Source organism: Sturnira hondurensis, unplaced genomic scaffold (genome assembly GCF_014824575.4).
Source record: "Sturnira hondurensis isolate 20B ecotype Veracruz unplaced genomic scaffold, ASM1482457v3 Scaffold0008196, whole genome shotgun sequence".
NCBI classification, from domain to species: Eukaryota; Metazoa; Chordata; class Mammalia; order Chiroptera; family Phyllostomidae; genus Sturnira; species Sturnira hondurensis.
The window spans coordinates 17503912-17516733 of record NW_028080827.1 but is presented as its reverse complement, the minus strand read 5'-3'; the positions used below and the strand labels follow the sequence as shown (position 1 = coordinate 17516733).

The window sequence follows — 12822 nt, the reverse complement described above, 5'->3', positions numbered from 1 at the left end:
CAGCAGCTGCGTCCACACACTGGCTGTGTCCCGGGGAGCTAAGCTGTTCTTAAGTGGTCCTTCGTATAGAAGGCTGGGTCCTGACAGGGGTTCTAGCTTTTACATGGAGCTGATGTTCCCATTCCTGGAGGTGTTTGAAGGAAGCAGCAAGCACTTTCCTTAGGAAGATGGTTTTCTTCTCTCAGGGCCCTGAGGCATGGCCACCATTCTCTTTACACCACCAGCCTGACCCTGATGAGGAAGCCCTCATGTCACTAGAGGGGGCTAGGATACTCGTCCCCTGTGGTTGTCTTAATTTCTCAAGGGCTTAGTAGCATTTCTCTCCTTTTCTGTTTTCCTACGTGAGGTGCTGGGCCTGTTCTTCCACTTCCTGTAGCTTCAGCACTATTCACTGTTGAGCCATGGCTGTCTTGACTTTCTCTAGGTCTTTGGCCCATTTTTACAGTGTTCTTTCTGAAAGTTCCTTGTGTTCTCACATGGGGTAAGTCATTAACCTTGGAACCTACCTGGTTTTCACTAAAAGAAGTGAGTTCAGCACCTGCATCCCTCCACAGTTTGAGGAGGAGGTCTGGGCCTACAGCCAGCTGTTCAGCTGAAATGAGAGGGGCCTGAAGATGTCCTCTGATGAGCAGAAAACCCCTGGAGGCAGCATAAAGGCAGTGACTGAAAAACAGTGACACAGCACAGCCACGTGAATGCTGACAGCAGCCAAGTTAATGTTGGCAGTTTAGATTTCAGATGGTAAAACTCAAACCCAAGGAACTTACAAGACAGGTGAAGCACCAAGACAAGTCCTTTATTGTCCCTGAAGCCAGCAGAGTGGACAGGGAATACCCCTGATTCTGCTGCCACCTACTGGTGGGTCCTCTTTATAACAGCTGGAGTTAGCAAGGTCAAATGGGAAACCTAGGTGAGAGTTCCCTTCCAAAAGAAAAACCTTTGCTGGATAAGACCACTGACAGCAAAGAAATATGGCAGGCACCCAAAATCTGCACTCCAATTAAAGCAACTTAAAGGTACAATATTGGGGGGGGGATGATGGAGAGGGGAGATGTGAAAGGCAAACTAAGTCTAAATTTAAGAACAGGGACATTAAAAACTTTATTCAATAAATACAACAAATAATTTAAAAAAATACTTCAGTTCCAGAGCCAATTAAGAAAAGGAAACGAGGAGGGGGAGGAGAAAATCAAGAGGGAGAGGATAAAGTTGAAGAGGTGCAACAATGATTTGGTTGGGCTGTTTCAGGATGTACCACCCTTTGAGGTTCTGATCACATGCTCTTGACCCTTAGCGCCTGTTCTGATGGGGCAGCCACAGAAGCCCACCAAGCAGGAATGATTCTCTGGAAGCTGGAATCTGGGGAGAGTGTCCCACTCATTTTCCAAAAACATCTGTTCTAACTCCCAAGCAGGTTGAATAGTGCAAACTCTTAGGCAGAAAGCTCCTAGCTGCATAGTTTCACAGGTGAGTGTCCAAAACCAGGGTCTCTGGGAGGTCCCAGAGTACCCAGGGGTCCAAAGCCACTTCGGTGAATGGGATCTAAGGGAAAGGAAGAGAGGCCAGGACACAAGTTAAAGCTCCTGGGTAAGCCAGTGGCCAAGCTGGAAAGCACTGCTGGGCAGGAGAGGACTGCAGGGCAGGTAGTCTGGACACTGGATTCAACAGCTCGCCATCAGCCAGGGAAGGGGGGGTTGAGGATGCATATGGAGCAGGAGCAGGAGCAGGACCAGGAAGACGGGAAGCTGAGAGAATGGAAAGGTGGGGAGGAAGGAGGAGGCAGCTCAGCAGCAACTCCAGGAAAAATAACCAGCAGCCCTCACAGATTTGTGATTGTCTCTTAAAAAGATTTATTTTTCTCTTCTTGCCTGAATGTACAAAGGCAAAAAGAGTACAGTTTGTATATATATATATTTATATATATATATAAAAAAACAAGGAACTTGGTAATGTACACTTTACAGAAGGGAAGAATCAGGAAGACTGAAATTAAATCCAACAAAGCAACGCCAATGGAACGAAAGCTACGAACAGCAACACTGCCCCTCCAGCCCGGGCCTCCAGCTCGCCCCAACCTGCTCCCAATGGGGGGCTGAGCACCAAGGCAAGCGGGTGGGCTGGGGCAGGAGGGGCTGGGATGGGGCTTGGGAGGGGCTCAATCCCAGGAGGGGCCCGTGGCAGAGGATCATCAGAAAGCGTCCTGGGAATGCCCTAGTAATAAAACAAATAACAAAGGCCCAGAATTATGGGGCCAGCTAGCTGCCCAGTGGAATCTTGGGGGCATCAGAGTAGACAGTGGGATGGCGATAGGGTATATGGGACAATCAGTGACATGAGTGACCTCAAAACTTGTATGCAACTCTTAGCCCTTCTGCAGTCTTGCCCTCCCACTACTGAGGCCTGGTCACCCCACCCCCACCTTGGAGCCTGGAGAGAAGAGATTTCAAGAATTGCCATTTCATTTCATGGGGTGTGCCCTCTTAACCTTTCTGCATGTGGCCTTTGACCTTGATGTATGGAGAGGGTGAGATAAGGAAATGTCATACATGTACACATACATGTACAGATAGGGGAAGGGGATGAAGGGCGGTGACACACCTTGAGTGGGGAAGAAAATGTCCATCCTGAGGGGCAGCTCCAGGCCTTGGCTGTCCCAGCTGGGGAAGAGGTGCTCTCCCTCTGGCTACTGTGCTGTGGGGAGCCCGATGGGTCTGGCTCCCAGGGGCGGGGGGATGGGGGATGGCAGGGCTCTGAGAGCCCAGGTCTGGTAATCTGGGGCCTTAGCGGTAAACTTTTCTAGCTTTTGCTCACAGGGAGGGGTGGAGAGGGAATCCTTGCTGCATGTCTCATCGCTCTGACCAGGTCATGGGTGCCACAGGTTCCGTCACCTGTGTGTCTCCTCCCCATGTACAGAGGCTGGACGGGGACAGAAAATCCTTCACTGGGCACTCGTCAAGGATCTGTTTCCTCCATTGCTGCTGCTGCTGCTGCTGCTTCGTGCTGTTGCAGGGAAGGGAGACTGGACCTGGCAGGGATCTGAGACCAGGAGGGTCAAGGACCAGGGAGAGGCAGTGCCGTCCTGCTGTTACTGACTTCTATCTGCTCTTCTGGGCAGGAGCCAAGAGCCAAATGTTTTTTAAGGGGGAAAAGGAAAAAGAAAAAGCTGTTCCCTTCTGTAGAACCCAAGGCTGCCCTGCTAATATGGATTTCCTCTTCTCTGTGTTACAGAACAAAGTGGAAAGGGCAGGAATGCAGACCATGCCCACCCGATGGGGAAAAATTACTCCCAACGATTTCTTTACAATATGTACAGAGCACGCTGTAAGCCAGCACCACAAATACAAAACACAACAATATTGAAAAACCAACAGGAAAAGAGACAGGCCCTTGGCTTCACCCCACAGGAGTGTGGGAGGGCATACTTGGGCTGAAATTCAGAGTCATCCTCTTGGTTGGTGGTGACTCAGGTGAGGTGGGGTGAGGTGTCCACACCAATTATTCTGCAGATGAAAGGGAAGTCACTGCTAGAGCGCTGCCTGCCGAGGCAGCAGGAGGCAGAGGGAAGAGGAGGGGTGCTTGGGGGCCTGCTAAGAGGCCTAAAACAGTGAGTTTTTTGGATGGGCTCAGGACCCAACTAGAACAAGAACATAAAACCTGGAGGAAAGGTCTATAGGCCAGAGGGGTTCCTCTTGGGCAAAAGAGCCTGAGGCTCTCTAGAGGAGGGCTCAGGGGGGCCCTTGGAAAGCAGCCCCTGCAGGACATTGTGCTTACTTACTGCCCTCCACCTCCATGCCCCACCCGGTCAGAGCCAAGACCCTGCTTTCACATGGTCGCTTTTGGCACTCTGGTCACAAATACCTCTCTGTAGCCTAGGCTGGTGTCTGTCGGTCTCTCTCTCAGTCCAGAAGGTTGAGGACAGGCGAGGAGGAGAACAGAAGGATGATACCTCAAAAGCAAAGAGCTAAAGCTCCCCATGCCTTGGGGAAGAAGTGACCCCAACAAAGCCACCAAATCATTGTCCATGCCCGGAACACAGTGCAGAGCTTGGATGGCAGACTGTGTTTCTAAGGAGAGCAGAGAGATGCCTGCTGCCTCCCAGCACAGCTCCCACTGAGCGCACTCCGTGGCCCAGAGGAGTGATGGCTTGATGTCTCATCCCAGGGTCTGAGGGACACATAACCTCCCCTAGTCAGTGGCCCCTAAAACAAAAAATCTGTGTTACAAGAAATGAGGCTCATATTGGCACCCACAGGGTTATAGGCTGAGACGCAAAACCACATACTGTATACAGAGGAACTGGGCTGTCTATATTTGTGGCCCTACATGAGGACACTCAGATAGCTGAATGGACAGAACATCTCTTAAGAACTGCCTCTGGGCCTTGCCCTCAGGTGACCTGGCAGACTCTAAGGCTACCCAGGCTGGGGAAAACTGCTTTACCCACCCTGAGTCTCAAGAACCAAACAGCAGAGAAGAAGAGAGATCAGTGTGGGGCTCCCCCTGGGAAAAACACCAAGGGGTCAGGAAGGAAGAGAGAAAAGGGCAAGTGTTGGCCAAGAAGCAGCAGGACTTAGTGGGGGCACAGGTTCTATTTCACAGACTCCATTCATGCTCCAGCTCCAGCCGACCCCCAGTATCCCAGGGGAGCCCTGTGCTGGTGTGGGGACCTCTGGCCCTCTGCCTGACGGGCAGCCCAAGGCCTTGGTGGGGGCGGATACCTCAGTCTTCCTTTCCAGGCTGGGCTCTGAGCATTTAAATGTGCTCACGGGAGAGGGGAGAAGTCTTCACATTTGAAGACCTTGTTTTCACAATTATAGAGAAAACAGCCCCCAATTTCTTTCCTGAGATTCTCATTCCTCCACGTGCCAATTCCCAGGGCCCAGACCGTCGGGGAGACGCAGGGTCTGGTCACAGTGGCAATGATGGTGAGAGGGCATGGCTGCTGTGCTGTCTTCGGACCTTACCCAGGGCTGGGGGGCCCTCCCTGGGGGGTGGTGCTCCTCCAGCAGGTGACTCGGGTTTGGGGGAGCAGAGCAGTGACTTCTCTGGGCTGAGGCCACATTCCCCTGGTTTCTCCCCGTGCCTTCATCTCCACAGAGGCCACAACAGTCACGACTGTGGCCGAGAGAATAAATATTTTTGCTAAGTACCAGCTCTCCAGCTCCTGAGGAAGAGGGAGGGTGGGGGAGTCCCGGGGCCCGGTGGAGGCGAGATAGCCAAGGGTCTGCCTTCAGTCATGGTGGGAACACGGCAAACAGGATGATCAACACCATTTAACTGATGTCTAAATGGCACCTCCATCACCTCCTTGGGTGAGCCAGTTCCGGCCCGTGAAGCTGACTTTATCCGGGCACTTGGTGTTCTGCAAGGGAAACACGGACAGATAACCAGGCACTCAGCCGGCTGGCACAACAACCACAAGGTGGCGCTCCATGAAAAATGAACTGTAGGGGAGGCCCGCTACAGGCCAGAGGCTCCCCAGCTCCTCTCAGACGCACAGGCCTCAGGGGGAGGCGTACAGGAGGCCTGGCCCGGGTTCCACCATTTCCACATGGCTGACCCCACACAGCCTTCTCTCACCCAGGCTCCACAGACCCTCTGTGATCCAAACATCAGCCCTCCCTACTCGGTGTGTCGCCCCAAAGTAGGAAGTGACTTACCATTCTCACCTCCGGGGCGGTGGGTACAGTGAGGGAGTTGAGCCCTGCTGGCTGGCAACAATGGCTGTAGAAGAGAGCCCTGCGTGCGCAGGAGGACAGGTTAGAGCAGCATCCCAGCCCCTTTCCGTTAATAAGCACTTGGTCTTTATCAGCTGGGTGGGGGTTGGGAGGCGTTTCTCGTTACTTAAATGCCCAACTTCACCGAATTTTGGGGTGCTGACAGAAAAAATATGATACTCGGTCAGATGTAGTTGCTGGGCATAGATAGGAGGGCTTCAATTTTCAGCTTTGTTTCTCTTTGACTGTGGGACACCTGTTCCTTATTCTCCTGAATATGAAGGCCAATTTTCTAGAGGAGTTTGAGAATCCCAAGCTCCAAGAGAGGAAATAAATGTCACGTGCTTTACTGATGGTCTGCAGGAGGCTAGGATTCTGACAGATCAGGAGCTCAAAAAACCTAAAATGCCCCCCAAACTCGCTAGAGGCCCCTTGCTCTGGGCAATGCTACTGGGACGGAGTTAGAGGCAGTGCGAAGGGTGGCTCACCTGCTGCGTAGGGTAGGTTGTACTGTGCCGGGAGCAAGGAGTAGCCCAGGTGGTGGTGGTGGTGGTGTGTGGACATCAGGCGCTGGGAAGGGGAGGTGCGGGGCCGGTCTACACTCCTTTCACTGGTGCCCGCTCCCCCGATGCTGCTGCAGCTGCCACCACTCCCAACCACCCCACAGCCTCCCCGATCTCTCTCCTGAGAAGTTTTATCACTTATCTGGAAAAGAAAGCAGACACAAAAGCACTACTGTGAGCCACACACATGAGAGCAAGACACCCAGAGCTCAAATCATGGCTCGTTAAACATGCAGGATCTGCCCACCCTGGCTGGTGTGGCTCAGTGGACTGAGGTCCAGCCTGCGAACCGAAAGGTTGCTGGTTTGATTCCCAGTCAGGGCACATGCTTGGGTTATGGGCTGGGTCCCTAGTGTGGGGCATATAAGAGGCACCCACACATAGATGTTTCTCTTTCTCCCTCCCTTCCCCTCTCTCTAAAAAATAAATAAATAAGATCTTAAAAACAAATCAAAACATGCAGGACCCCTAAGAATCAAGGTGGTGCCTGGGGGAGCCAAGGTCAAATCAGCCCAACTGTACTATGGTTAGGACCTGAACCTGCCCACCTTCTGCCAGACCCTGATTCCAGCCCCACTGGCATTGCTAACAGCCGGTGTAACTGCACCCCCCTTACCGTGGGGGACTTGCTCTTGTAGTGACTGGCGTGCTGCTGCAAGATGTCCAGGGCTTTGGACTCTGAGCTGGATTTACAGCCGACACTGGGGCTGGCTCGTGCCTTGTCGGCATCATCACCCCCTGAGACCTTGCTGCCATATGGGGAGAAAGAGTAGCTAGAAGGCAGGTAGGAACCTGGGAAAGGAGAAATCGATCAGTCAAAGAGATGGGAGCAGTAAGAGAAACTGCTTTAGTGGGTGTGGCTGGGAGGCCATCAGCTTCCCAGGTGTCTTTGGGCTGAGACTAGTAGTTTGTCCTTTCCTTACTGAGCTCTAGAGGCAAAACTAGCTCAGGGGTAGTAGGAACTTGACTCTCGGTCTCTGGGAATCAACTCCCCTAGAGGCCCAGTCTCCGGGATTGCCCTGGGGGAGGGGATCATCGGGTGGCTCAGTCACGGGTGGTGCGGTCACAGGGAATGGAGGCAGATGGCCTTGGGCTCAGACCCGACCTCTGAGACTCCCCAGGTGGGTGGTCTTGAGCAAATTGTGAGCAAATTAACCACCTCTCTGAGCTTCAGTTTCCTTATTACTGAAATAAAGATACCAAACCTTATTTCACAGGGTGACGGGGAGGATTAAACACCGTAATGTCCTTAAACGCCTAGCACAGAGCCTGGCCAGATCAGGCACCCGTCGAATGGAACTATTATTTTTATATAGATGAACAGGGGTAACAGGAGGAAGGAAAACCACAGGGTGAGACAATTTCCTATCTGTCTGAAGGCTTACTTGCCTTAGAGTTTGCCAGAACATCCAGGCTATTTAGGCTGCTCTCCTGTAGAAAGGTGGCAGCTTTAAAGACTGAAAGAAACTCTCTCCCACCCCAGAAGCGTCACATATTGTCTCTTGAGGCACAGGAACCAGTGAGTGGAGTTAATAAGGTCATTTTCTTCTAACATGTTAAGAAACACAAACTCCTACTTGGCGTCCCCCTTCCCAAACACTCATGGATAGCGGTACAAAAAGCTTATCTTTGCCAAGCTGAATCTGTTCTAGCTGGTCTGCCACACAACCTGACTTCCAACTGCTCCTCCCCTCTGCTGCCTTCCAACCTAACAGCTGAACATGATCTTGCCAATGAACACACACACTGAAAAACAATGTTTGAATGTTATTTGTTCCACGTGTCTCTCCTGCTACAATTAAGTTGTAAGCTCCTTGAGGGGAGAAACTAGTCTTCGCTGTTCCTTTAGTATTCTCCACAGTGCTGAGTGCGAAATGTAGAATACATGTTTAAAAAGTCCCAGCAGGGAAGAGAGCAGGGGGTTACCTTTAGTTATCCATGGAATATGACTGTAGAGGCAACCCTCTAGCTGGCGCAAGGTGGGGAGAAGTGGTCCCACACACTGTAATTAGGGGTCATTCAAGGAGTTTAGGTTTAGAGTGGCCACTTCATAGAACGTCATGTTCAAAAAAGGACTGTCACCTACCTAAGCCTCAAAAAGCCTTAGGACTAAGCAAGAAAACTGGATTTGAAATCTCTGCTTCCCTTCCCTTCCCGCCTATCAGCACGGCTGCTGGAAGGGGTGCCGTACCTGGGTAGTTCTGCATCATCACTGCAGGCACGCCCCGGTAGCTGGGGTGGCTGGGGTCATAGGACTGGCTATAGGAGTAGCCGTGCATGTAGGGGATGTAGGACTGGTGCTGGGTGAGTGGGGAGGACACAGGCACATGGACACTTGGTCGGGGCTCCTTGTTCCCAAGGCGGGGCTCCTCGGACGTGGGCAGCTTGCAGTCACTACTTGTGCTTTCTTTCCCGTCCTCCTTGGGGACAGAGTCCTTACTCCGACTCCTTTCCTCCTTCAATTTGCGGTCCCTCTCCTCTTTCCACCGCTCATCTTCTGACTTGAGGTCTGAGTACTTGGCAGGATAAACGTATGTCCACATCCGGGGCTCTGCTTCCTACGACAATCACAGAATGTGCACTGAGTGCATAGTACAAAAGAGAGGGGGAGGGGGAGGAGAGAGAGAGAAGTGGGGAGAGGGGAAAGATTTAAGCCCAGGGTCCCAGCAGAAACACCAAAGCAGATAATACCAGACACCTGGGGCAGGGTGTAATCGTGGCTTCTACTGATAGTTTATAATGAACTCCAGTCCCTTCTGCTTAAAAGGCTGTCCCCTCCCTGACCAAAAAGAAGTAAGATGTGGGAAAAGAAAAGGAAAAGCCATCAGTGGGTCTCCTCTAGGACAGAATCAACTTCTGGGGAAATGGCTCTTTGCATAGAAGAGGCTGCCCCCTCCAAGGCTGGTTAGGTCGCTGCACTTCTCCAGGGCAAGCTCCGGGGTGGGAGGTCTAACTGTGGCACCAGGAGGGAAGGGAAGACTCCCTAAGTCTCTCAAGCAGAACAAGACGTGACATCAAGTCTTGGTTCTACCTCTTCCTATAAAATCTTTCTGAAAGTAGCTCAGTCTGAGAGGTGCCCTTCTGGTCCAATCTAAATATGCACAGATCGCCATGAACTCGCTCCCCAGGAACCAAAGAGCGGACTAAGAATCAGGACACCTGGGCTCCAGTTCCGGTACCGCTAGGCAAGTCCCGCAACCCTAGGCAGAACAAGGTAACGTGCCTGGACCTCTCTCTCTTGTCATATGGGAAAACACCCTTTACGGTTGTAAACGTGCTTTTAAAAAACCCCTAAAATCATTTACAAAGGTAAAAAAAATCCCTAAAACTATAGATTTCTCCCACTAATCTATATTCTGTCCATCTCCTACATCAGGACAGCCTTAATTGTGAGGAAGAGAGAGAGAATTAAATAGTATTTCTATTTCTTTCCAGAACAGTTACCTGTCGGTACCAGAGTATCGGATCCACCTCTGCCTGGCGGCCACACTCAGCACCTGTCTTAGCCTCAGGGGCCTCCTTGCCTAGGTGGCTGGCCTCGCTCAGCTTCACTTTAAGTGTTTCTGGGGCCTGGCTGGGGAGTTTGGAGGAGTCATCTAACTTGGGGATAATGACCGATTTGGCAGGGTCAGCCCCTGGCTCCTTGGCCTTGCCGGGTCCTGACTTCACCAGGTCTGTCAGGCTGGGGGCCTTGGTGAGAGTTGGGGGGACTGACGGCTTTTGCTTCCACTCTTCCTTGAGAGCTGCCTCCCGCTCTTTCAGGCCCAGCTCTGCCTTCTTGTCCAGTCCCCGCTGCTGCTGCTCCAAGCTCTGCCGCTTCTGCTGCTCCTCGTACTGCTGCCGGTAGGCCGTGTTGGTGCTCAGGAGGTGGGTGTGGTAGCCCTGGTCGCTGTAGCCGTAGGGGGGCACGTAGGCATACTGGTTGTAGTAGAGAGACTGCATGTACATGCTGGGCCGCTGCTGGATGACTGAGGGCTGCTGACTGGAGCTGCTCATCTCCGGCTTCTTGTCCTCGCAGGCATCGTTCTTGACTTTCCCCTCTATGCTCTCAGGATCCTCATCCTTTTTTGCCTTCAGGGCCTGGCTTTCCACTCCTGCCTGGCTGCCGGGGTTCAGCGCTCCTGGGCTGGACTGTGCGTAATTTGGAGAGTAGTAGCTCTCAAAACCTTGGTAATATGGGGAGTCTTTGCTCTGAGGCTGAGTGGGGAAAAGAGTTTTCTTAGCCCCTTCTTTAACCAACTGTTCAGGGTCCTTTGATTTGACGCCGTCCACTTTGCCCTCCCCGTCCTCCCCGGCATCTGAGATGTCAGAGTAGGCAGGGCTGTTGGTTTTGACTGAGCCGGCTTCAGCTCCATTCTGAGTTACTACGTGTAAGGGAGTCAGGGGCTGGGTCGGGGTGGCGCTATCCAGGCGGCTGCTGCCTCCGATGGAAGGGCTAGGGGCGTTGTCTGTGAAGCTGTAGATCTTATCAGCTTCAGCCTTGATGCTAGCCAGTCGACTCTGGTGGGGGTCCGAGGAGCCATTTAGGAGCCCCTCTATTTTCATCCCATCTCCTGATGATTCCCTGAATGGGCTTTTGCCTTCTTCTGCTCGACACACCTTCCCAGGAGTCAGAGGATTTTCAAGTTCCTTTGAAGACTCCTTCTTTTTTTTGTCTTTCTTTTTCTTGTCCTTGGCTGGAGTCAAGGCAGGGTTGATTGTGAAAGGTTCTCCCATCACAGTGGGCTTGGGCTGAATGGGTTTGAGCTGGGGGCTGTTGGGCATGGCCTGGACCACTGTGGTGGTCAGGCCCGAGGAGGAGCCTGGGCTGGCTGCTGTGAAGGTGGCGGTCTGGAAGGCATAGATCTGCTGCGGAGGGATGGCCGGGGCGATGGGCCGGGCTGACTTTAAGCTCTTGGAAGGCATCTTTTCAGGTTTCAAACTAGAGGGTTTTTTACACTTTTCTTTATCTATACACTTCCTTTCCAAAGAATCAAAGGCATCGTTGCTTGTTTCATCCATTACTGAGGGTCCGTCGTCAGAGCCGTCGTTGGACAAGGCTCCAAGGTCTGTGTCCCCTTCTCCACTCAACTTTTTCTTACAGAGGCCTTTTGTGCTGAGCTTGCTGGCAGGAGAAGGGCTGTGGGGCTCTACAAGTCGAACTTTGGGGGTAGCTGAGCGGGCAGGGGACAAGGAACCTTTCTGGGAGATAGATGCGCCATTGCAGCTCCCGAGGTCTGTGTGCATCGGGGGCTCCTCTCCGTACTCACTGTCTCCATCTGCTTCTGGCTTGCTGTCATCGTCTGTATGGGCATGAGCCTGATGGTACTTAAGTCCATTGATGTGCTTGTACTTTTTGTTGCAGTTTGGGTGGGGACAGTCGATCAGGACCGGGGAGGGACAATTTCTGTCTAGAACAGTGGTTTCCACCTTGGTCCCAGGGAGGGGGCCAGTGGCTGAGCCCATGGAATTCGTACGGACACGCTTGCTCCCTTTGGAGTCCTCTGAGCTAGAATTCAGCTCCATGTCTGAAAGGGGTTTGCTTTTCCGCTTATTCACTGAGGAAGGGCTGGCCTTCACATCCTCAGAGGTGCTACTGGCAGGTGGGCGATGCTCTGAGGAGTTCTGGCTGCCCCGGCGGCCTTTGCTATTGGCTCCTGCTCGGGTTTTGCTGCTGCTGCTGGTCCCTTTGCTGTCAGAGGCTGCGGCCGTCTCATTGACGGGTGTGTTACTGTTGGGGCGCATGCGTTTGCCTCTGCCCCGACCGTTCCGCATTTCCAAGTCACTGGTGGGGGAGTCACAGAACCTTGGCAAAGGACAAACACAACAGGATATTATTGAAAAGAGAAAATATCTTTAAACCAGTTTAGCTGCAGTCTCCAGAACTGTCCAGATGGTGACTATCATTTTTGATGAATATGATTTGTTACAGGAACTTTGGAATAAGTGGGAACGGCGAGTGGGGAGCTCCTGGAGTGCAGCTGGCACACTGGCTGTACGTTATTCCCCCACATCTGGGCTCCCCAAACCCCAGCAGACTACAAAGTAATATTAGGAATGAGCTCTGAGGTGCCATTCACTCAGATGTCAATCTTAAGATCAAACTGCACTTTGCAAATATCCTTGTGAAACCCTAGTAGTTTAAAAAACTGAAATAGCCCTGGCTGGTGTGGCTCAGTGGATTGAGGGCTGGCCTGCAAACTAAAGGGTTACCTGTTTGGTTCCCAGTTGGGGCACATGCCTGGGTTGTGGGCCAGATCCCCAGTAGGGAGTACACAAGAGGCAACCACACATTGATGTTTCTCTCCCTCTCTTTCTCCTTTCCTTGCCCTCTCTCTAAAATAAATAAATAAAATATTTAAAAAAATTTTTTAAACTAAAATATTCTTTAGTTTAAACCTCTGAGAGATAGCTACCATCAAAAAGTATCACTAATGAATGTTTGTTCGCCGGAGTCAGGCTCTATTGCCTTGGTTTCAAGGCGACTACAGGGAGCAGTCAGAGTTCAATAAATCCAGACAAAGGTTTAAACAGAAAAAAAAAAAAGGTTTAAACAGGACCTC

The 12822-nt window shown here is 51.9% G+C and overlaps 1 protein-coding gene across 4 annotated transcripts in view; it reads right to left on the bottom strand.

Moving 5' to 3' along the window:
- Positions 1 to 775: 775 nt before the first annotated feature.
- Positions 776 to 12822, bottom strand: part of ZNF609 (zinc finger protein 609) — a 204561-nt gene continuing 192514 nt past the window's right edge. For 2 of the 4 annotated variants that reach the window (XM_037054113.1, XM_037054116.1), the window contains 6 exons: positions 9725 to 12065; positions 8472 to 8838; positions 6897 to 7072; positions 6206 to 6422; positions 5661 to 5739; positions 3617 to 5362 (listed from right to left, as the gene is read on the bottom strand). In XM_037054113.1, coding sequence (XP_036910008.1) covers positions 5666 to 5739; positions 6206 to 6422; positions 6897 to 7072; positions 8472 to 8838; positions 9725 to 12065 — 3175 coding nt within the window. In that variant the 3' untranslated portion in view covers positions 3617 to 5362; positions 5661 to 5665. Of the gene's footprint in view, positions 3501 to 3616; positions 5363 to 5660; positions 5740 to 6205; positions 6423 to 6896; positions 7073 to 8471; positions 8839 to 9724; positions 12066 to 12822 lie in introns of those variants that run through there. The other 2 variants (XM_037054114.1, XM_037054115.1) reach the window with 2 other exon arrangements.